This window comes from Aspergillus ochraceoroseus, assembly GCF_002846915.1.
Source record: "Aspergillus ochraceoroseus IBT 24754 chromosome Unknown P175scaffold_6, whole genome shotgun sequence".
Lineage (NCBI taxonomy): Eukaryota > Fungi > Ascomycota > Eurotiomycetes > Eurotiales > Aspergillaceae > Aspergillus > Aspergillus ochraceoroseus.
The window spans coordinates 1,008,263-1,031,292 of NW_024468481.1; the positions used below are offsets into that span (position 1 = coordinate 1,008,263).

General features: G+C 47.9%; 10 protein-coding genes and 1 non-coding gene across 11 annotated transcripts; 5 read left to right on the forward strand and 6 right to left on the reverse strand.

The window, feature by feature from the left end:
• Positions 1-1,284: 1,284 nt before the first annotated feature.
• P175DRAFT_0440885 (putative MFS alpha-glucoside transporter) lies at positions 1,285-3,064 on the forward strand (the record flags this gene model as incomplete). The annotated part of the gene is made up of 2 exons (XM_040894046.1): positions 1,285-1,608; positions 1,697-3,064. 2 exons carry the CDS (start codon positions 1,285-1,287, stop codon positions 3,062-3,064), a joined length of 1,692 nt encoding a protein of 563 aa, XP_040750744.1.
• Positions 3,065-3,139: 75 nt separating this feature from the next.
• Positions 3,140-4,468, reverse strand: echA (enoyl-CoA hydratase echA). Its single transcript, XM_040894783.1, has 4 exons — positions 4,312-4,468; positions 4,115-4,252; positions 3,483-4,028; positions 3,140-3,361 (listed from the first exon to the last, which is right to left on the reverse strand). The coding sequence occupies exons 1-4, from the start codon at positions 4,445-4,447 to the stop codon at positions 3,312-3,314; spliced, it is 870 nt and encodes a 289-aa protein (XP_040750745.1). The 5' UTR covers positions 4,448-4,468; the 3' UTR covers positions 3,140-3,311.
• Positions 4,469-4,951: 483 nt separating this feature from the next.
• Positions 4,952-5,789, forward strand: P175DRAFT_0510622 (Rer1 family protein; the record flags this gene model as incomplete). The annotated part of the gene is made up of 4 exons (XM_040898526.1): positions 4,952-5,020; positions 5,114-5,231; positions 5,322-5,621; positions 5,710-5,789. The coding sequence occupies 4 exons, from the start codon at positions 4,952-4,954 to the stop codon at positions 5,787-5,789; spliced, it is 567 nt and encodes a 188-aa protein (XP_040750746.1).
• Positions 5,790-6,724: 935 nt separating this feature from the next.
• On the reverse strand, positions 6,725-9,883 carry P175DRAFT_0502893 (class I SAM-dependent methyltransferase). Its single transcript, XM_040897494.1, has 9 exons — positions 9,489-9,883; positions 9,300-9,431; positions 9,215-9,231; positions 8,891-9,159; positions 8,768-8,842; positions 7,436-8,717; positions 7,238-7,376; positions 6,980-7,182; positions 6,725-6,895 (listed from the first exon to the last, which is right to left on the reverse strand). Exons 1-9 carry the CDS (start codon positions 9,747-9,749, stop codon positions 6,793-6,795), a joined length of 2,481 nt encoding a protein of 826 aa, XP_040750747.1. The 5' UTR covers positions 9,750-9,883; the 3' UTR covers positions 6,725-6,792.
• Positions 9,884-11,043: 1,160 nt separating this feature from the next.
• Positions 11,044-13,084, reverse strand: P175DRAFT_0517638 (zinc-dependent alcohol dehydrogenase). Its single transcript, XM_040898992.1, has 9 exons — positions 12,795-13,084; positions 12,612-12,663; positions 12,435-12,516; positions 12,336-12,357; positions 12,188-12,268; positions 12,023-12,116; positions 11,919-11,969; positions 11,555-11,811; positions 11,044-11,489 (listed from the first exon to the last, which is right to left on the reverse strand). The coding sequence occupies exons 1-9, from the start codon at positions 13,030-13,032 to the stop codon at positions 11,305-11,307; spliced, it is 1,062 nt and encodes a 353-aa protein (XP_040750748.1). The 5' UTR covers positions 13,033-13,084; the 3' UTR covers positions 11,044-11,304.
• Positions 13,085-13,243: 159 nt separating this feature from the next.
• Positions 13,244-13,737, forward strand: P175DRAFT_0533791 (uncharacterized protein; the record flags this gene model as incomplete). Its single annotated transcript, XM_040900080.1, has 2 exons — positions 13,244-13,342; positions 13,417-13,737. The coding sequence occupies 2 exons, from the start codon at positions 13,244-13,246 to the stop codon at positions 13,735-13,737; spliced, it is 420 nt and encodes a 139-aa protein (XP_040750749.1).
• Positions 13,738-13,786: 49 nt separating this feature from the next.
• On the forward strand, positions 13,787-14,052 carry P175DRAFT_0533792 (uncharacterized protein; the record flags this gene model as incomplete). Its single annotated transcript, XM_040900081.1, has 2 exons — positions 13,787-13,919; positions 13,991-14,052. The coding sequence occupies 2 exons, from the start codon at positions 13,787-13,789 to the stop codon at positions 14,050-14,052; spliced, it is 195 nt and encodes a 64-aa protein (XP_040750750.1).
• Positions 14,053-14,174: 122 nt separating this feature from the next.
• Positions 14,175-15,629, reverse strand: P175DRAFT_0502895 (ADP-ribosylation factor family protein). The gene is made up of 5 exons (XM_040897495.1): positions 15,286-15,629; positions 15,175-15,213; positions 15,023-15,106; positions 14,619-14,942; positions 14,175-14,565 (listed from the first exon to the last, which is right to left on the reverse strand). Exons 1-5 carry the CDS (start codon positions 15,358-15,360, stop codon positions 14,539-14,541), a joined length of 549 nt encoding a protein of 182 aa, XP_040750751.1. The 5' UTR covers positions 15,361-15,629; the 3' UTR covers positions 14,175-14,538.
• A 253-nt stretch (positions 15,630-15,882) lies between these two features.
• Positions 15,883-15,968, reverse strand: P175DRAFT_0t107. Its single transcript has one exon. It is a non-coding gene; the product is annotated as a tRNA-Val (tRNA).
• A 577-nt stretch (positions 15,969-16,545) lies between these two features.
• Positions 16,546-21,763, forward strand: P175DRAFT_0558923 (putative chromatin remodeling complex subunit (Arp8)). Its single transcript, XM_040900878.1, has 8 exons — positions 16,546-16,809; positions 16,872-16,950; positions 17,028-17,442; positions 17,511-19,125; positions 19,440-19,475; positions 19,543-19,632; positions 19,706-20,041; positions 20,109-21,763. The coding sequence occupies exons 1-8, from the start codon at positions 16,767-16,769 to the stop codon at positions 21,332-21,334; spliced, it is 3,840 nt and encodes a 1,279-aa protein (XP_040750752.1). The 5' UTR covers positions 16,546-16,766; the 3' UTR covers positions 21,335-21,763.
• A 271-nt stretch (positions 21,764-22,034) lies between these two features.
• Positions 22,035-22,343, reverse strand: P175DRAFT_0533795 (uncharacterized protein; the record flags this gene model as incomplete). The annotated part of the gene is made up of 2 exons (XM_040900082.1): positions 22,035-22,094; positions 22,203-22,343. 2 exons carry the CDS (start codon positions 22,341-22,343, stop codon positions 22,035-22,037), a joined length of 201 nt encoding a protein of 66 aa, XP_040750753.1.
• Positions 22,344-23,030: the final 687 nt, after the last annotated feature.

Genomic DNA, 23,030 nt, shown 5'->3' on the forward strand with positions numbered 1-23,030 from the left:
GGCTAGTCAGCCAGGCTACTTCACGCTTGCGCATGCCGGGCGTGGTACAGCTTGAATATCCCAAATACTAATATTTAGTTAGTTAAAAATATAATACTAACACTATTAACTATAATCTGGATAGTGACTCAACTCTAATATGTAACTCCCTTTTTTTACCCCAAAGCCTAGGCAAGCTGGGGAACGAGGTGGAGCAAGAACTGTACTCCGTACTTCTCAGAGAGTGGTTCTGAAGCAAACGCTTAGCTTGGTTGGAATCTCTGGTTTCCATCTGGAGAGAGGAAGAGTACAGGGCCGGTTTAGATTTACAGAGATACGTGGACGATTTCTTCAACACCACCGAAGAAGGACAAGAAGAAACAACATCATTCAAATAGATTCATGAAGCTTGCATGGAAGAGCTCCTTTGGAAGGTATATCCTCATTCATGGCTTAACATGTTGAAACCTCGGGACCATCGGTGGCATTTATCGGACTCGAGATAATTCGGAACCCAGGAAGATTATAGGACTGTAATTCCGCACTAGATGCTATCGATTTGACGTATTAGGTCCCTTTCTGGAATCACTGGTCCAAATTAGCTGGTTGCAAGAAGGACAAGGGGGACGGGGACCTTCGAGAAGGACTTGGAACACGCGAAAAGTTCACAATGAAGGGTCTCATCGGAGATTTCCCGAAGCGGCTAAGACGAAGCTATTCACTTAGGAACTGACATCCAACCTACCAACTTCCACGAATTCGCGTTTTCATCATTCGCCCAAGTACCCTACTTCGGTTCCTTCAGGGAATTATCCCGATCAATGGCCAATTCTTATTTCCCTGGTGCAAAGCCATCCGGACGCCCCTCGTCGCTCACACTAACGGCTTGGCCGCACCACAAAAACGATCTCTCCAAAAATCATCCGTTCCCCACAAACCCCGGTCCTGTATGTCGCTCATTCTGCAGCTTTGACTTTCTTAGTCCAGTGTCGCATGCTCGAAGGAATTTTGAAGTCTTGGATGGTCAGTTGCTGACCTTCGGGGGAACTCTTCGTGGGAGGTGAGAGAGAGGAGAAAGTGGGGACGGTTTCCTCTCCCATTTTCCCCTTGTCCAGAAATTGAGGGCTCCAGTCCTTCCCCCCCCCCCGCCCCGAATGGTTCTAAATTTCTAGCAACGTTCTTCTCTCTAACCCCTCTGGCCTCTTTTCTTCACGGAACTGTCGCCGCACCACTTGACGGTTCTACTACGTTCTTTGCGTTCCTGGTTTCGGTTTTCTAGTCCCATCTGAAGGGTCCTTTCTCACCATGGAGTCCCTCAAGACTGAGGCCGAGGAAACGGTTTCCCCGACGGAGGGAAAAGGTCCCGCTCAGGACTGCCAGAGCTCGACAGCGTCCATGGCGAAGATTATTGAGAACGCGAAATCTGCTGCTCATAAGGAACAGAAAATGACTCTGTGGCAGGGAGTCAAGCTCTATCCCAAAGCTGTCGCATGGAGTATCCTCATTTCCACCTGCATCGCCATGGAAGGGTACGATATTAGTCTGGTCACCAACTTTTACGCTTTCCCTCAATTCAATCGCAAATATGGGGAATTGGGGTCAGATAACAACTATCAAGTTCCTGCACGGGTAATTATTTCTATTCTTTCGTTGTAGTTTTCTCTTTGCGTTCGGAACCCCGCGGATTGTTGACGAAAAATTTTTTTTTCCCATGTAGTGGCAAGCTGGTCTGAGCAACGGTGCATATGTCGGTGAAATTATTGGTCTGTTCATCAACGGCTGGGCCTCTGAACGATTCGGATATCGATATACGGTTATGGCATGTTTGGTCCTGATCACAGCATGGACTGCGATCTTCTTCACGGCCCCCAATGTTCAAGCGCTTCTCGCCGCGGAGATCCTTGCGGGTATTCCCTGGGGTGTCTTTCAAACGCTGACCATCACCTATGCCTCGGAGGTTTGCCCCGTTGCGCTGCGCGGGTATCTTACAACCTATGTCAACTTCTGCTGGGGTCTGGGACAACTGATTGGAGTGGGTGTTATTCGGGCTATGATCAACCGCGACGACGAATGGGCCTATCGCATTCCCTACGCCCTGCAGTGGATGTGGCCCGTGCCACTTTTCATTGGCATCTTCCTCGCACCAGAATCGCCTTGGTGGCTTGTCCGGAAAGGCAGAACGGAAGAGGCCAAAAAGTCCTTGTTGCGCCTCACCAGCACAAACCGAGACACGGAGTTCGATGCAGACGAGACAATCGCCATGATGGTGCATACAACCGCGCTCGAGGAAAAGATCACAACGGGGGCTAGCTACTGGGACTGCTTCAAGGGTACTGATCGGCGCCGTACGGAGATTGTCTGTATGGTGTGGGCTATTCAGAATCTTAGCGGCAATTCTTTCTCCAACTACTCCACCTATTTCTTGCAACAGGCCGGACTTCCAACTTCCACAGCCTACTCGTTTGCCATGGGACAGTACGGCATTAATATGGTTGGCGTCTTTGGCGCATGGTTCCTCATGTCCAGAGGTATTGGCCGTCGCACTCTCTATCTTTACGGCCTCTGCGGCCTATGTGTCATGCTCCTCGTGATGGGTTTCCTCGGGCTTGTTCCCGAATCCCACCGAACCCAGTCTTCCCTCGCGACTGGCTCCATGATGATCGTGTGGGCTCTATTCTACCAGCTCTCGGTCGGAACCGTGGCCTACTCACTCGTTGCAGAGTTGTCCACCCGCCGCCTCCAAATCAAGACCGTCGTCCTGGGTCGTAACCTGTACAACATCGTTGCGATCATCTGCGGTGTCTTGACCCCTTACATGCTCAACCCTACCGCCTGGGACTGGGGCAACTATGCCGGTCTGTTCTGGGGGGGGATCTGCTTCCTCTGTATCATCTATACTTATTTCCGGGTTCCCGAACCTCGGGGCCGTACCTTTGCGGAGCTGGATGTGCTCTTTGCGCGCCGAGTCAGTGCAAACAAATTCGCCAGCACGCAGATCGATGTGTTCGATGAAACTGTCGAGAGCCACGTGGTGCAGAACTATCAGCATCAGCGAGTGGATGCAACCGCCGCTGATGTGGCTTAGACAGAGCGTCAACCACAATCCCGTCATGTCAACCTTTACTTGCACATTTTACCGACTAATATAATCCATGTACATAATATGATCATGAACCACGAGGCAAATGATATCTTCTTAATGATGCCGTTGGAATTATCAAGCTATTTGAGAACATAATATCGCATACAAATTCTCAACCATCCTAATTATTATTGATTGCCCGTCCTTTTCCTACACAGGCCTGTTCATAGATGAATAAACAAGACGCGATCTACTCGTTCGACCACTCGGGTTTCTTCTTCTCCGCAAACGCAGTCATGCCTATATATATCACATCAGTCATCCACAATCCAAGACCAAGAAGAGAGAGAGAGAGAGAGAAAGAAAAAAGAAAGAAAAAAAAAAAAAAACCGGGGAGGAAGTAAGGAAAGGGTTAATATACCAATCTTCTGATCCTTACTGCCAAACAGCCCATGGAACAACCGCCTCTCAAACTCCACCCCCTCCCTCAATGACAGCTCCTGGCTCTTGTTCACCACCTCCTTAGCAGCCACAACCGCAACCCGACTATACGCCGCAATGCTCTCCGCCGTGTTAACCGCTTCCTCTAGCACCTCCTCCTTGCCTCCTTCCACAACCTTCGCTGCAACCCCCCACTCCCCCGCTTCCTTCCCGCTAAAGTTCTTCCCCGTGAGAATCAACTCCATAGCCTTGCTCTTGCCCACGGCATGCGTAAGCCGCTGCGAGCCCCCTGCTCCGGGAATAACCCCGAGCTTGATCTCGGGTTGGCCGAAGGTAGCCGTTGCGGTGCAGTAAATGATGTCGCACATCAGGGCGAGTTCGCATCCCCCGCCGAGAGCGTAGCCGGAGACTGCGGCGATAACAGGTTTACGGATGTTTGTAGCGAGGTGCGACCATGGAGCGATGAAGTTATTCGAGTAGGCGGCGGAAAAAGTTAAGGGGGCCATTTCTTTGATGTCTGCGCCGGCTATTTTTAAGAATTAATTCACTGAGCATTGACGGCTCTGAATATGGCCTTGGAAGGGGGGGGGGGGCGGGGGGCGGGGGATGTACCAGCGAATGCCTTGTCGCTGCCCGTGATGACGATGGCGCCAATGTCCTTGTTTTCGTCATACTTGGAGAGCGCATCGTTGAGTTCCTTGAATAAAGGACTGGAGAGGGCATTGAGAGCTTTGGGACGGTTGAGGGTAACTGTCACTGTTAGATTCCGGGTCGCTTTCTAGGGGCAGTAATCATTTTGTAGCGCGTACTCAGGCCAACTCCTGGCTTTGGGGTTGAGGTGAGGATGTGCTCATAGCTTGCGGCTGCGGAGGAGTATAAACGGGCACGACGAGCAAAGACTGTGGTTTGGGAGGAGATGAACCGGGGGGCCTGGCGGGTGAACATGATGACTTTTTTTTTTTTTTTCTTGTATGAAATTAGGGATAATTTATTTACCAGCAACACGATTGAAGAGGAAATGCTTGATTGATGTTTGTTGCAGGTTGGTCTATCACAGTTGTTGGGATCCCCGCATTGCCGATGCGAACCGCAGCGCCGAGGCTATTTACACGTGACCACGACCTGGCGCGCTGAGTCATCAAACATACGGAAAAAAAAATACTTTGCCTAAGGCACCAAAATTGCATAAGCCACTGTGGCTGGGGATTCCGAAAACGCACTAGCCACCGGGCGCCCTTTCTTTCGCCGCGTTGTTGGGAATGTGGACAACTTTTGCACATCCGGAAGCCGACTACACGACATCCAGCCCCAGTCTTGTTGCATGCCGATCTGTTTGCGCTGAGCGTGCGCTTTCTCTTCATCCTATTATATTTCTCAGCTCGTTGTCTTTCCTTCTTCAAATTCGACTCTTTTGTTGGTTTTCTGCTTCTTCATTAGTCTCTCTCCGCAATGGATGTTCCTGAGCCCGACCAGTCGCCATTTATGGCTGTTTCAGCGCACACTTCCAAGCTTGCCAGGGTGAGTCGCTTCATCTTTCAGACAGACTGCTCTTTTCAGATAAGAACAGTGGAAGGTCTAGACAGATTTTTGGAGCAAAGCTGACCCCTACAGCAATACCAATCCTATCTCGATGCCTGCACCCCATTCACAGCCTATCGCTGGACCAGCACAGTTGTGCTCCTCCTCGCCTTCTTTCTGAGAATCGTCCTCGTTCAGGGATGGTATATCGGTATGTCAATGCCTCTATCTACTTTCTTCTCTTCATCGCCAGAGTAAGTAGTCTGTCCGCCGTTCTAACCACACTCTTTGTATGCTACAGTCGCATACACACTCGGCATCTACCTCCTCAACCTCTTCCTACTCTTCCTGCAACCCAAGTTCGACCCCTCCCTCACCCAGGACGAAGGCCTTGAGGATGGCGACGCCGCCGCCAGCCTCCCTACAAAGCAGGACGACGAATTCCGTCCCTTCATCCGCCGTCTTCCCGAGTTCAAATTCTGGCACTCGGCAACTCGCGCTATTGCCATTGCTTTTATCTGCTCTTGGTTCCCGGTCTTTGACATTCCAGTCTTCTGGCCTGTTCTTGTAGTTTACTGGATTATGCTGTTTGTTCTGACGAGTGCGTTCCCTTCTTCTCCTTCTCCTCTTCAACAACGTTAAATCCTAATGTTGAATTAAATAATGCTAACATTTGACTTCCTATGCAGTGCGACGACAGATCCAACACATGATCAAGTATCGCTACGTGCCCTTCTCCTTCGGAAAGACCAGATACGGCCACTCATAGATATATGAACGGCCTTCTCGGTCATCTCTCCACCCTCATACTTTCCTCCTTTATCTGATGATAACGGTATTTGCGTCCTGATGGATACCTACCTAGGCGATGTCTTCTACTTGCATATGTCTCTCTTTCTTTCTCTTTCTCTCTCCCCCCCCTCCTCCCCCCCAAAACTCACCCTGTTTTTCCTCCTCTGGATTGACCGTATTCAACCACCTGCCTATCTGCCGACCTTTGTTGGATACATTCTGCAACCGGGGGAAAGAAACAGAAGAATTTGAGAATATAGTTTATAATCCATGCCATGCCACACCTTTTTTGTTGTTCTTCTACCTACCTACTCGTTTGATTGATGATGACCGTTCATGTGATTTGACTTCATGAACTAATCCTCTTTTCCTCCTACCTACTCCTTTTTATTTTCGATTATGTTCCATGTACAGAGAGGGTCTGCATTCTTCATCTGGCCCGTCGTTCTTCATGCCGATTCCAATATACTCACGTCATATGCTATTCAAGAGGTGTATTCTTTATTATTCTGTGCATGTATGTTTCTAGTCCAAAACAGAATAGACCAAAATTGCGACTTGCATAACCCAACTCCAATTATAAGGGGAGGATAGAGAGAAGACACGCCTGGTATCAATATCACATTCGGGGACTTTTTTGGGTATAAATCCAATTTACCACCTGTACTACCTGTAACCTCACTCCGGTGCACCTGCCAACCCCGAGAAACGGTGAGGTATAAACAGAAAGAAATCTGCACCAAGCCAAAAAAAAAAAAAAAATAATGATGATGATCATAAGAAATGTATAATAAGAAAGAAAACAAAAACAAATAGAATAAAGAGAAACATTGATAAGCACGCTAGTATATATATATAATAAAAAAAAAAAGGAGGAAAAACTGTGTATCCACTATTCAATATTGTAAGGCATTATTACAAAAGGGTTAAGTGGGAGGTGGATTTGGGGGGGGGGAGGGGAGGAGGGGAGGGGATGTTGTTTAGATCTCGAGGTGCTCTACACTGTTAGATCTCTTTTCTTGGGCCGGCCGTTCCAGTTCTTGTGTCTTGGTGCAAATCCAGGTGGAAGCGTACATATTCACCCTGTTTCAGTCAATTAGTATTCGGTCCTACAGAACCCCCAAGACAAAGAGAGTGAGAGAGAGTGAGAGAGAGAGTTGGGCTTACCGGTCAATGCAGCTTCCTGGGAATCGTGCTCCTACTCGTCGGGCTGTGAAGCCGTTCTCTTCGAAGTGGCGGATATACCATGGCTCGATGCTAGCGGAGCGAAGAAGAACTCGGCCATCCATCTTCAGGGCTTGGTTGAATTTCCGTGCTTGAGCAGCGGCGTCTGTGCCTTCGGGATCAAACCAGTCCATGGAATCCATAACCTGACAAAATTAGTAAATGTTGTCAAACATTTTCTTCTGTGGCGAAATAACTTACCACCGCGATTGTGAGGCTCCGAGGTGTGATGCGTCCAATTACTTCGTTAATCTCATCGGTGTGAATTCGGAGGCCGTCAAAGGCTCCGGGAGAAGACAGCTTGACATGTGCTTGAGAAGAGAGGTAGGTAGGTTGGCATCTGGCATTTGGAGTCAGCAATGTTCATTTGTCATAAGGGATTGAAAGAAGTCTTCTCACTTTTTGGAAAACTTGCCCTGTAAGCACAGGTAATAAAAGTAATTATCATTGCTGATCATGGTTTCCTGAACCACAGGGTCCAGGGTGTCCACCACGTATTGCCAGATGGACTGGCCACTAATATCCTTGGATTGCTTCATGTCCTTGTTCAATCCACTCCTCTTGTAAAAGTCATCAATGATCATATTTCGCTGGTTGCGAGGTACTCCAGCGGCCTTCCAGGCGAACCACTCAGTTCCGACGACAGCCCAGTGGAGAGGCTTGCTCATCAACACAGACCGGATCTTAGGCCAGATTTTGCGCTGCTCAACGAGGGTCTGGGCCTCGCAGAGCTTCTTAACCTCGCCCTCAAGGCCAAAGACCTTGAAGAGGTAGCGGACCATTTTGATTGCGTGACGCGAACCACCCGTTTCGTATAGTCCTCGACCAGACTTTGACGTGAAAATATCGGTATGTTCAAGCCAGTACTGGAAGGCCTGGCTCGACAGATGAGGGCTGAGGCGGGAGATCAAAAGTTGGCGGAAATCGGAATGTTTTCCCTCGCCAAAGATCTTCCAGACATCACGCTGGCCGAGGGCCATGAAACTTGCGACCTTGAGCTCGAGGAGATGGTTCTGGTTGGGATTGAGATCAACGGCATGCACACGACGAGGGCTCTTCTGCAGGTAATCTAGGATATTGTCGCCAGCGCTTGTAATAGCCAGAATAACGTCATCGCGCTTAATATTCAGCAGCCTATGGTCAACACGAGGATCCTCCCAATTGAACGCATAGATATACTCGTTCTTAAACTGTGTGTGTTTGGGGAGGAGATCGTCGTAGAAGATGCGGTAGTGGTGGTTCTGGTAAAAGGACGAAGGAAGAGGAAGATCCGCGCTCAGGTTAATGACAGCAGACTCGTATGCCTTGGACCGAATCTCCTGAGTGGACCTCACGACAGCCTTGTCCATCTCCTCGCGGTGATTAGCAGGAGAGAGGTATGGTGACTCGGTGAAAGTTGCATCCAGTTTCTCGAGGGTATCGCTGCCCGCCTGGTTGGGAGAGATTTCCTTCTGGCAGCCAAGGAAGATATAGTAGGGAATACCACCAAGGAGATAGTTGCGTTCGCTTGCAGAGATGACAGTTCCGAAGCGGTACTCCAAGTAGTCCCGGCGAGCGGCATCGAGATTCACGCGATCTGCATCGAACCAAGCACGCCAAAAAGCGCGACCCAACCAGTTGACGTGTCGGTTAAATGCACCTCCGATATAGTTGCGAGCGGAAACATCAACAATGCTCTGGACTGTACATTGAGTTAGAGAAGACCTTTTTGGACAATTCAAGGGGAATTACCGTAAAAATCGCAAACACCAAGGAGTCCGGAAGATTTGATCAGCTTGCCCAAAGAGTCGACGACGGTATAGTAATCTGTGAACGTAAGCAATAGCCGACAATAAATTATCAATGGCTACTGACCAGGAATCATTGACAAGCTGTAGCTCATGGTGACGACATCGGCACCCGCAGTGGGGCTCTTTTTAGTCTCTTTTGTTGGGGCCACGTCGGTATCCTCTGGCAAGCGGAAAGATCGTGCATCCTGGCAGACAACGCTAACATTTTTCCATCCCAATCGCTCAAAGCGCTGACGGGCAATTTCGCAGAGTGATGGAGAGAGGTCAACCAGGTAGACGTGGGAAAAAAATTCCGGGACAGGAAGAAATGCGGACATGGCTTCGATGTTGTATCTATCACTCCGTTAGGACAACAGGTACAGGCTATCGAGTGCAATTCAATGCTCACCCAGTTCCACCACCAATCTAAGCAAACAATTGTCAGTGCGATGCCAGCTGAGAAGATAGGAAAGGGGGGGGGGACTATATCTTACATCAACCCAGACGGCCTTTCCAGCACGCAGCTCTTTGTTATCGACCTTGTACTTCAGCTGCGCCGCAACCAGACCCAGCATATCCTCTCGACCGCGGAGGAGACGCTTTCGAGTAGCATCGTATACAGTAGCCTATTTGAAACGTCAACAGACGCGCCCAAACACAGCGAGAAAGCGGCAAGCTCATACTTGAGTCCTGTAGAAGCTCTCCAATGCATCCTGCTGGCCATGAGCACCCCTGGCGTGGGGTTTCAGGAAATTTGCATAAATAAATTTCAAATAGACGAAGAATCCTTTGTCGGAATCCAGCTTGCTGTTCTTGCGCAATGCCACAAGAAGGACAATGGCAACGAGAGCGCAAACGAGAGCGGCAGTGCCCGCAATGGAGACATAGAGACGGTCCATACCGTACTGGAGGAAACCAACAGGGCCACTGGCAAGGGAGCTCATAGTGTAGGCGAGGAAAACACAACCAACGGAACGAAGTGCTTAAACACCGCCAATGGAAGGGTTGAGACGACAAAAAGAAGAGGAGGGGGAGGGAGAGGAGGAGGAGGAGGAGGAGGAGGAAGAGTAGTGGCAGAAGCAGAAGCGGCGGCGGCGGCTTCTTGAATCAAATGCAGCTCCAACAGTCGGGAGGATATCGGACGAGGGGAATGGATTGCGCGCATGCCTCATCAGTAAGCCCCACTAGCAGCACCCCTCTATCATACAAAGTTGGCCCCAAAGATGGTGATGGAAAGTATGAGGAAGCCGATGCCCTATCAGGGACACACATGGGCCTGGTGCGATAAAGACACAACGACTGGAAACGGAATTGGTTCGATAATCGCGGAGGCAAATCAAGAGGCGATCATAGAGTGCCCCGTGTGCAATTGGCCATATGCGACGGCCCAAGAATGAAAGATAGGTCATCTTGTTGAGCTAAGGTTCCAGTAGGATCCAAGCTCGTTCGAGGGAGGACCTGCAGACCGCCTGCAGAGATCCGAAGCACGGAGTCCAGCTGGCAAGTCAGAGCGCGGAGTGCCAACATGTGTGGGAATTGGTCGAGGAGAAAGAACAGCAGCAAGAGAAACGGCCGGAAGACGTTGGAGGGGGGGGAAATGCATCGGGGGAACAGGCGGATCGGCCAATTAGCGCCTGAGTTCCCGGCACACTTTGGCCTCTGGATTCCGTACGGTTCCTTCAGATAAAAGCAGCCGGATTAGGTTTAAAAGGTGAGGTAAGGATAGGTATTTCGGAGATCATTCCAATTCGTCTTATTTAGCTATAAGGATTTCCTAGCAGTAGTTGAATTCTTAAGTACAGAGTACAAAGTACTACTAGGCTACCTAGGTAATAGCCACGTAGGTACTTCGTAGGTACTTTCTTGTCTTAATCCGTACTACTACTCCATAGTTTCAGATCGGAATCCACAGTCTAGAGTCCTGAAATAACATCATTTATATGGGGTTTAATCCACTTGCGGAGACTTCGGTGTCCAACTTCCCCTACGGAGTACTTACGGAGTACTTACGGAGTACTTACGGAGTACTCCATTCCTACCTGGAGATAAGTACATACGTATCTACACGGCACACAGTGGATTTCTTCAACCTGAACAACACACAAAATATAAATGATCATCTCTTCTGCATTATTGTGGGTTCCTCACACGTTAATTCCCAGGGTTGGCTCTAAAAATAAAAGGTAAGCCATCCCAACCACCAATAACCACTTCGTATTCGCCTATTGCGGCAAAGCGTCTGGCACAACCCCAGCCTCAATCTCTCCTCTCCATAAACTCATATACAGATTAGTTCCCCTCAAGGATGTCTTCGTCATTAGATCGTGAGCTTCATCTGCTTTGTGATCTTTGTCCTTTCCTCCTTAGTATACACCGATTTCCACGAATTTGATCCCCGCCTGCCGTTTCGCGGATTAATCCAACACTCCCCCGCAGACCTCTCTGTCCCCGCCATCTCATGCGAAACGAATCACAAATAGCCAAACCAAGAGCAAAGATTCACTCCGGAATCCGCATCACAGCCCTCCCATCAATCTCTGACCTGCCCAACCTCTGAATCACATCATCAATCTGGTCAAACTCAAAACACTCAATATGCGCCTTTACATCCCCAGCCACAGCCATCTCCATCAACTCCTCCATTTCCCGTGCGGTTCCTGCAGAGTTCCCCACAATCGTTAACCCTGCACTAGACAGTCAGCTGCTGCTTTCCCCCCTCAATTCAATCCTATGCGAGGCAGAACCGTACCTTTCACAATCATATCAAACGGAGAAGCCGGTAACCTAAACGGCACGTTCGGAATCCCTACACAAACAAGAACCCCCAAGGAGCGGAGCAACCGGAGACTCTGCTCGTATGCGGCTTCGCTCTGTGCTGTACAGATTACAGCGTGTGCGCCGAGTCCGGATGTCAGAGCTTTCACTTCACTTTCTACGTTGTCGGTTTTGTAGTCCAGGAAAATCGTGGCTCCGAGCTTTAGGCAGAGTTGTTTTTTCTTTTCCCCGCTGTATTTGGTGAGAAAGAAAAAAAAAACAATAATAGTAGTAACTAGCGGGATACATCGACTGAATAAAATGGGATAATGGGGTAAAGGTAAGATATAGGTACGTACCTATCAATAGCGATGACTTTCAGTCCTTTTTTTACAGCAATTTGGACTCCCCTGGTTATGTTAATTTTCATGCTATACGTATACATGTATAGAACAAAACATACATGTGTCCAAGACCACCTCCAGCCCCTGGGAGAACAATCCAATCTCCAGGGAGAGTCTTGGTTTTCATGATGGACGAGTACATGGCAATTCCAGCTAGATACTGTCAGGACTCGGATGTCTTGAATAAATCCCTCCAGCAATATAGATCAGAATCATGCACATACCACATAACAGCGGTGCTGCTGTATCTGGATCCAACTCCTCTGGGATTTTCGTAACATGTGCTGCAGGACTGACAAGATATTCTATCCGGTAGGTAGGTTTAGGTCGCAGCCTGACACGCTTTTTGTGGGTAATAAGGTAAATACTCACGCTGGAAAGTCCCTGGTACATTCTGTACGTGTGTACACACATTAGCTCTCTCTCTCTCATATACTTCCTTTAGGTTTTTTATAAGAAAAAGTAACATACCGCCCCCGCATTCCTCTGATAAGGACAAGCCGTATGATTCCTCTCGCAAATCTCACACTCCAAACATGAACTGTAGAGCCACCTATCCGCACAACCTATTAATGTCTGCTCCAACGAGGGAAATACAGCAAATGGCTCCAAATAGAGGATAGAATATAGAGGTAAGTAGGTACGAACCGAATCCCAACTCTCTTTCCCATCCAACCCTTGTCATCAACTCCACTCCCAACTAGAATTCACTGGTTAGTTGAGTCGATAAGATCTAAAGCACAGCCAGAGCATATATACCCCCCACCAACACACGGGAGAGCCGCTTATTATAAGATAGACAGATAGTAGTAGGGTTCACGTAACACAGACCTTGAACCACCCTCCCTACGCCCTCATGCCCCGCTACATCAGTCAACATGGGTGTCTCTCCACGAACACTATGCACATCTGAATGGCACACGCCCGAGTACTCGAGCTTGACGAGGACTTCGCCTTCTGCGGGGGTGGGGACGGGACGGTCATTCCGGATATCGAGACGAGCCTCTAGAGTTGCACCGGAGGGGAGAACGGCTGCGATTTGGGTTTTGGGGATTGCAACAGCAGTCATTATTTGGAGGTTTCTGGTATGAGAGATGCCTGTGTATGTATATACGGAAGATATGGACTAAGAATGGATTTGGTTGTGTTTGATAAGGGAGATTTATTTACAATAGGAAGGTGAATTCCCGGATCCCGTTAGTCTTCCCGTCGTGGGTGTACGATAGAAATGTATAGAATTATATTATATGTACTTTGATCTTTTCCTCGTACATTACTCGATGAGTCGGGACGAGCCCTCTCAGCAGCAGGCCATGGCCTCTGTTTTATTCGATGGCTTACTCAGGGCCAACTCTGATTCTGATTTAATCCGACATATCGTCGAATCGCCTCGATTAAGTCCAAGCCCCAGATTTTTTTTTTTTTTTTCTCCGCCGACCTTGTCGCTAAACAGCACGACCCGACCGAGGTGGAAGATGTAGTCCAGGCCATGGGATTCGCTCGACAACTGGGTATTCCTCCGCCTCCCATAAGAAAAGTTATTGCAAATGAACAAAATGCATATTGCATCATGGAACGCGTTGAGGGGATTACTCTAGAGCAGGCGTGGTTAAACCTTGGTTGGTGTTTGACCATCAAGCTAGCTCTCCAGCTTCGTCGCTTTATCAAATGTCTTCGATCAGCGACATCCTCTATGTACCGCCGGGTCGCTGGTGTCTGGCGAGTGCAGGTCATTCTGGCTAGAGGATCGTTATGGCCTCCCACCACGATCTAAACCCGAACACGTTGCATGTTTCTTTCGAGTTTGGGCAAATTTCACAACCATGCGCGATGCGATCCGGGCTGCAACCCAGGGCAGCGTGATGGACTCTGAGGAACGATCCTGTTTAAGATCGGATACTTTTGTATTTACACATCACGACCTGGCACCTCGGAATGTCCTTCTTTCACCCTCAGGTCAGCTTTGCCTATTAGATTGGGATTTTGCTGGGGTTTACCCGGTATATTTTGAGTACGCCTCTATGCAGAATTTGGATTTTTCTTGTTCACCGAGAAGTTTGCCTACCGTATTGTGGAACTGATTTGTTGACTCTGGCGCTTGTTGAATCGAGATCAGTGTTCAAAACACCAATGAGAAATTTCGTTCTATGGACAGGCATGAACATGGTACTAGGTAGGAGTCTGTAGGTCGCTAGGATTGTAGAGAGTACTGGTGTACGTATATCACTCTTTATAGCACACATAATATACATAGTACTACTAGGCTCGCTGATGTCTGTTGATTGTATGCTCAATGCTGATATACCGGTCCTTTATTCATATCAATACAACACCATGATGCTGTCTTGATGCCTCGTATCAGTCCAACCAACCAATCTTTCGTGTCATGTCAAATACAAGCAAAGTCAACCGTTCAATCTTCGAATCAATTAGGATATTATGCTGGGCCTTCAAAACTTCCAAATCAAAAAAAAAAAAGGTATACTGTATAAACGACATGAACTCCTGTTCCCAAAGAATCGAGGAGAAGGGAATATTAAATAACTCTATAGCACGACACAAATAACGCCAGCGCTCATGCGTTTTCGGATTGAAGAGTTTGCTATCTTTCATCAGTATAGGATCCAATCGGAGATGAAGAGAAGCGCAACGTACCACTAACCAGTCCATGCCCTCATTGAGACCCTTGCCATCAATAGCGGAGCACGCGACAATACTCCAGTTCCTATCTCGTAGTTCCCCGAGCTTTAGCGCTTCCGAGATCTCTCCGGCACCCTTGGCACCAGGCTGATCTTGCTTGTTTGCAAACACCAGCAGGGCCGCCTCGCGAAGTTCTTCTTCATTCAGCATGGAAGCTAGTTCGTCAGCAGCTGTCCCAAGTCGCTCAACATCTGTAGAATCGATAACGAATATAACGGCCGCAGTGTTCGCGTAGTAGCATCGCCAGTAGGGTCGGATGGATGTTTGACCTCCGAGATCCTAGAACAGGGCAGTGGTTAGCATTGATTTGTTATTCGCTAGTCCAGATAAAATTTGGGTTGTGCAGCCGCGAGAAGTACCCAAACATTGAAGTTAAGATTCCTGTATGTCACAGACTCTACGTTGAAGCCGATGGTAGGTATTGTAGTCACGACTTCGCCAATCTTTTGGAGAACATGTAATTAGCTTGTGAAAGTTGTATTTCAGATCCATGTGGAGTCATGAGACATACCTTTAATCTATAGAGGAGAGTAGTCTTGCCAGCATTGTCCTATACAAAGCAGTGAATGAGCCAGGATTCAAAATACTTTTGGATTTCTGAGGTAAGCCGAATTCAACGCACAAGACCAAGAATGAGGATTCGGATTTCCTTCTTCGTCCAGAGGAGAGACCATAGTCGCGACAGAGAGCCTCCCATGGCTGTGTTTTTACAGTGATGAACCGGCGATACTCGCGATATTCCGTAGCGGGTAAGTCGTCGATCGGAGGTGGATGGAAGGGGACAACGCCGTTGAGGTCTCACTTATCAAGGCGTACGGCAGTGGAGTGGAGTTTGGAAGGCGCTAGCACGAGAGAGTAAATGTCAGGTTCGATGAGGGAAAAAGTTCTTTGCGACGGAGGAGATTGAATTTAAGCACAATCCAAATCCCCAGAACTCCCAGGAGGCTAATGAGAATGAAGACCCAAAGTCCAGGATGGGCGCTGACTAAATCGCCATCCAGGTTTCAGCGGAACGGATGAACTGGTCCAAGCTTATCCTGGAGGCAAAGAAGGGTCTTTTTTTACATTGTTATCTGTACAACTGGAGTTCTAATGGAAAATTTACACAAAAGAAAGCATTCCACACATCTGGTTTTAATATTCGATAAATTAGACTATGATGAGTTCACTAGTTTTTTTTGCAAGAGAGAAAAAAAAATAATAAAAAAGAAGAGAGGGCTGACCGACCCAGGGATCGAACCTGGGATCTCTCGTGAATACCTATAATGTAAGACGAGCGCCTTGAAACCACTTGGCCAGTCGGTCAGATGCCTAATTTGGGGAACTTTTAGAATCATAGCCTTGGGAAAATAATACATTATGAGCAAAATCATCCGAATTGGCAGGACTGTTATATAGATGTATATAGTAATTTGCAGTTAACTAGTGTTAAAGGGCAATTAATGTCTTTTAATATTATCTGCAGTATATCTACTAAAAAGACATCAATTTACTATATTAGCTTAAAGAATTGGATACTGGAGCATGAAGAATTAAAAGCTGGATAGATAACATCCTTTCGCAGCTATTATGAGCTACACACTAAACTACCTAGGTACATTAAATATTTGGGAGATACTAATCACAACCTATTCTATAATATGCGGCCTGGAATAAAATTTAGCTATAGATTACTGTAATATTCATGTACTTATATTCAAGATTATATCATATAATAATTCATTCCACTAAAACAGCCTGGTGGCCTCTAAATTCATTCTAATGCTTCTTGCTATGAGAAGAACGCTATACCGTTTGTAGTAATTCGCCCTTCAACTGATTAGTGCCCGGAGTGTATGGAGCAGTCCCGGAGTTTGTCTGCAAGTACGATCTTCCTCCATTCGCGCCCACCATAAGCTCAAAGTCTCTTCTTTCCCGCCACCAGCAACATTGGCGTTGTCTCCTCCATCTATATCTGACCTAGACCTGGGTTCCCCGCCGCCAAGCGAGTAAAGGAGCCCCCTTGTGATCTCCTCGCTCTGTTCAGGCGACGTCCTGGATTGAGGTCTCCGCTGCGATCGAAGAGAAGGCTCACGCTCCTACTCTATCTACGAACAGCACACAATGGTGGGCAAGAAGTCAGGAAAGGCTCTCCTTCGGGATGAGGGTATGTTTTCCGAGCCCGTTCCAGCCGATACTACTGTGTTAGGTGCCCTAACACCTCGTCAGGTCTCGAGAGGACGGACAACAATATGGAATTATCGAGCTGGCCTCAGATCCCTGCAATCAATCAGAAAAACTACTACACGTTAGTGTTCCACATTTCTTGCCCTATCCGCTCTTAGAAATGTACAGCGTAGCTGACTAGGTCTTCTCAATGGACAGGGACTACCTTAAGCGCGATGATCAGTATCTAGCATTCAGGCTGCAGAATGAAGAGGCTCGAAATCGGATGGCGAAAACCGCCAAAGACCGCGATCGCGCTCTTGCCATGGCAAAGGCAAATGACTTGGGCATACCTGAAGCGGAAATGGAAGCGGATGGTGATACTAATATGGAGGATGCGACGGAAGAAGCTTCCAATGAGACTGTTGGCTCAAAGGTCGTTGTAATTCACGTTGGAAGCCAAAACTTGCGAATTGGCCTCTCTAGCGATGCGCTGCCAAAAACTATTCCGATGGTCATAGCAAGAAAGTCGGCTACAAGCGAAGCGGATGATCACGAGGAGGAACCGTGTCCTAAGAGATTGAAGCTGGACGATGGCTCTGATATGGAACCGGAGAAGATGTTTGGTCCTGAGGTATGTCATGTTCCTGCAATCATTCGGCCTGGCTGGCGATGTGTAGCACAATTCCTAATCGGCTATAGTTCTCCTCCCAATATACTACTATGGTGGCCGAACTCAAGACACACATGCGACAGAATAAGCGCCGCACTTTGCCAAACTCGAAGGAAATGGTAATCAACTATAACCGGCGAACTGTACCGGAGACCATTTCAGAACACAACGACCCGATGCGGATTGAATGGACTGAAATCCTAGACCCAGCACCGGAATATATAGTAGGACAGGCAGCCTTGCGGATACCGGACGATTCCAAGCCTCGTTACAAGCTCTACTGGCCAATGAGGCACGGCTGGTGTAACGAGAGGGATTACAACAACAAGAGACTCCTATTTTTAGATATTTCTCTTATTCTTGAGGATGCGATCAAATCCCAGCTTGGCCTCACAAGTGAGAAAGACTGGCCGCAATACTCCTGCGTCTTTGTCATCCCGGACCTTTACGAAAAATCCTACGTCGTCCAGGTCCTCGAAATACTCATGAGAGAATTCTCGTTCGCTCGTGTCTGCTTCATCCAAGAAAGTCTTGCGGCTACATTTGGTGCAGGTTTTACCTCAGCGTGTGTGGTTGACATTGGTGCGCAGAAGACGTCTATCTGCTGTGTCGAAGAGGGGATGTGTATAGAGAATTCCCGGGTCAATCTCAAGTACGGCGGGTCAGACGTAACGGATGTATTCGTCAAGATGATGCTCTACGACCATTTTCCTTATGCCGAGATCAATCTGTGGAGGCGGTATGATTTTCTCTTAGCTGAGGAGCTGAAGAAGCAGGTCTGCACCATGAACGAAGCTAGTGTCTCGGTACAGGTTTTCGATTTCCATCTCCGTGTTGCCGGTCAAGACACTCGCAAGTACATGTTCAAAGCCTATGATGAGGTACATCTTGCCCCCATGGGCTACTTCCAACCTACCATCTTTGAGAACTCTACGAAACTTGAGGGACGAAGACAGCTGATTTCTCGCTCTGTTGACATTTATGACGGCCAGTCAAATGACCCAACATCCGCAGCCCAGTCTGAGATTTTGACCGCCCTTGCCCCTCCATTGACTAATGGTCAGATGAATGGTGAATCCCAGCCAAATATGCTAGATGTGCAAGCCACTCCTAGCCGTTCACAGCAAATCAATGCCCTGAGCCGTGTGCAGGAGCTTGATGCTACCCCACGGTCCTCTGTCGCAGGATCTCCCGCGCCAGAGACCCTGGGAACCCCACAGGCAGGCGGTGGTGGTACCCCTGGTGTTGGAGGCACCAGTCAAAGTGCCTCTCACCGTGTTCCGTCTATTGAAGAGCGTGATGATATCCTTCCATCATTCCCACTAGATACCGCGATTCTCACTTCAATCGCTCACGCCGCCCGCTCAGATGAGCGCAAGATGCGTGACTTTCTTGGTGGAATCATGGTCGTCGGGGGTGGAAGTTTAGTCAATGGCTTCCACATGTTTCTAGAGGAGAGACTCCAGCTTCTCCGGCCAGGCTTTGCGAAAGAGATCATGATTGGCACACCGCCCAGAGATCTAGACCCCCAGGTCGTTGTGTGGAAGGGCGCAAGTGTCTTTGGCAAACTGAGTGGAACCAATGATAGCTGGATCAGTCAGCTAGAATACGACCGTCTAGGACATCGCCTTTTGGGCTATAAGTGTATGTGGTCGTATTGATTTTAGTCTCTCCCTCTTACTCTCCTTTGTCCTGGGTATGGTGGATGATTAGATATTACATGGTGCCTTGTTATGATATTATGTAGCTTTAATGGGATTTTGGTTATTCTAACCTCCTGTTCTGGTGCTTGAAACTGCTGCTGTTGTGAAGTTAACTAGTTAACTATGTCTGTCTGCCTGCCTTGTGACAAAGAACTATATTATGATTACATAATCTGATAATAACACAAGAGAATTTCGGGATAAAATTCCTCCGATCTCCCAGACCCCCTGTTCACACTAACCACAAATGCCAAGCGGTCAAGAACTGCAGAATGCCACCTCTCACCCCAAGTAAGTTTGCGCGCAATATTGGATCTTATTGTCCCAAAGTCAACTCATCCATTATCTGGTATTCCAGCGCTTGCACCGGTCGATTCCAGCTCCAGGGGCCCGGGTGGGTCTTTAATATCGGATTCTCAGATCTCTCCAATTGCGCTTCCTGCTCAATGTAAGTATCCTACTAAGAGGCAACTCTCACTTGGAGCTTCGAAATCCCCGAAATACTTATACCAGCTGAATAGTGTACACTCCGCCATCCTCAGTTATAGTAGCTCCTTCACCAGCAGGCGGTTCCGAACAGCCAGAAGCCGACATGTCGAAATCAAAGGATAGCAGCTCCTCTGGGGGCTTCCACCAGGAATACATCGCATCTTTACGCTATCGAAATGACCTCCCGCCTCCCGACATGCCCCCGAAATTCCTCGACATCCCTCATGAGGGACTGGAGCGTTTCCTCACCCCCGGGTTTGCTTCTAATCTGGCGCGCCGTGAGGAACCAAATATTGACGTTGACGCTGAGGGTGGTATGCCGATTGATCTAGTCGGTATCCCGGGCCTTCACCTCGGAGATGAGAGTGGTATGTAGCTTTCTTTTGGCCTTTGTTTTTCTGCGTAGGGTTGTGCTAATATCATTCTATTACACAGCTATTATGGCACCGGAAAACCCCGACCCCATTGAACCCGCTGATCTCCCTCTTCTTATGACTCTCGATCAATTGAAGAACCCAGCTCCTAAGAATGTCAACGTCAGCTTTCTCCGTCGCACACAGTATATTTCTGCTGGTATTCGTGTGCCTGATGGCCCACGAGTCACTCCTATTCGCACCAAGTCTCGCCCCGACAAAGTAAAAACCCAAGATGAACCTGCTTATATCAAGAAGTACCTCCAGAAGGGCTTTGATATTGCATACCCGAGCAGCAAACATGTTGGCGAAGATACGCCCAGCCAGATCAAGGGCCATGCTCCCACAAAACTCGAGGTGGATGCGTGGGCTAACCCAGTGCATCCTGATAACCCCAAACTGAAACCTGTTGGTTTCTATCCGCTTCTCCCCGACCTACAGGGATTCCCAGACCCCGGAGGATTCGTGCAGTTTAAATTTGACAAAGCGCCGGTTCAGGGCTCCGGAGGCAAGCGCGACAAGCGCATGGATGTTGCGATTCTACTCCCTTCAGCTCCTGAGGAACGCATCTGCCAAGAACACGCTACAAAGGTTGCACTGCATAAGTCTAACCCTAACCTCTACCCGGATCCCGGCCCAATCCCCTGGGACTACGATCTCTTCCTGCCTGAAAAGAAGGAATCTGCCAAGAATGTCATATCTAGCTTACAATTATCCAACCCGGACCGTGATGATGAAGGTCTTTACACTCACGAAGGAACGGAGAATAACAAGTTCCACCGTTATGATCGCTCACGTACATACGCTACTAGCTCTCAAACCCTGGGGAATGATCAGAAACAGAAGGATGTTGCATTAACCCTTTTCGATCCCTCTGAATCACGAGATGGCAACGGTCCGTCAAAGCAAAAGGCGGCCTACTACTACCCGATTCTTGGAAAGACACGCCTCAAGCCTGAGCGATCCCGAACCATCGCACAAGCCGGTCTTGCCCCGACTCTTCCCAAGTCCAAAGAAGACCAGGTTGACCAGATTCAAGTGGCGGTTCGGGATCCCGATGAATCCGAGATTTATAAACGAGGACTCCACCGGGCTGCTATTGATCCAAAATTCGCCCAAACCATGCCTCCTCCGCCTGAAGAGCCCGCTGAGGAGCCTCAATCTCCCGAGAGATCTACGCATGACGAGAGCAGAGCCCACGAGCAGAGCGACGAAGAGGACGACGACGACCGGATGAGTGACGATTGACCGATGACTAACTGAGCTTATGTCGCGACGCTTTCCACTCTACCTATCTCCTACCGTACAATACTATACCCTCCTCTTGCACGCACGCAGTACCTGATCTACTACCTACCTTCTTGTCAATTTCAATCAATCATGACTGAACCCAAAAAAAAAAAAAGAAAAAAAAAAAAACTTTACTTTTTCTTGGGATTGTCCATTACAATGCAGGGCTGTCCTCCCATGTAATTTTAGAAGCAGAGCCGGAAAGACTTTCAACTTGAGGTAACTTGCAACGTGCAATTTGCAAACTCCTTGGTCAGTTGAGTTGGCCTCTTTCTTATCTTTGGCTCCGGCCATGCTATTGGTAATGATGATTTAAGACAGCAGCAACATAGGCGTTTGAGTGGCATGAAAACGATTGAGGTTTAGCGGAATTAATTTATATAATTTATGATGGTGATCTCTTTCTTCTGTAGTATATATATATATAAACAGCCCTCTAAGAAAGATAGAAGAGGGCAAAAAAAAAAAAAAAAAAAAAAAAAAAAAACAAAAGCAAGTCGCTCTTCAATCAACAGCAGCAACAAACCTCACAGCACCCGCAGCATGCAAGACCAGCACAACTAGGTAGTAAGTAACTATTAGCTCTCTCTCTCTCTCTCTCTCTCTCTCTCTCTCTATATATTCATTTTTTTTTGGATATCAACACAGTTCACTGTACTTACATTCCACAGCAGAATCCGCCTCCGCGTAGTTGCATACGCATCTCCTCCCGGGGAGCCTATTGTAGGTAGATAGTTAGTAAAGTCAGTCAGTTCGTCAACCATAGGATAAATCACGGAATTCAGCAGGTAGTAAACTACTCTGTAAGCGAGAGAGAGAGTCCTACGGGTTGATCTGTCACCACTTGCTCGGTGGATGGAGCCGAAGGACTGCTGGGTGGAGTCATGGTAATGGTTTGGGGGTTCCAGGTATGGTCTTGGGAACGGGGTGAAGGCTCAGTAGTGGTAGATTTGAACAGGTTGAACATTTTTCTTCTTCTTCTTCTTCTTCTTCTTGTTGTTTCTTTGGAGGGTGAGGGCGTATGTAATTGAGAATGAAGAAGGAAAGAGTCTCCCTTGGGTTGGGAAAGGAGAAGATCTACTCCATACTCTGTACTCTGTACCCAGACTAGGATAAATAAACAAGCTGGGTTTACTGTTCGTTGCCGGTAGTTTCTATTTAAAGCTGGATTTGCACAGCCTAATAAATTAATTACTTGGTAGGCAGCCACAAGTTTTCTATGCGGGTTTGGCATGATTTGCCCTGTCACTAGGTATGGAGTAGATTAGGGTCATAACAATATATTCAAGTACTGCATAGTACTCTGGAATCGAATTAGATTTCGATACTAGTATTTGTTAATTGTTTTTATAGAATGGGTACCCTAACGAGGACGAACCCTGATCTACTCTGTATACAAGATATATATATAGGCATATATGTAGCCACACTAGGGCTGAATGGAATGTTATTAAGGCTCAAACTTTGGCTCGTCATATAGTTATCCGCTGGATTGATTATAGAAATGAGAGCAACACTTTTGTCACCGGAACTAAGGCTGATGATTGAAATCCGAGAGATCCGTTCTAGACGATGACTGCTTAGACGCCAAAAAAATGCTTCTGCCTGCACCAAGTTATGTACCGCCCACGAATCCACTCCTCTATACCAACAA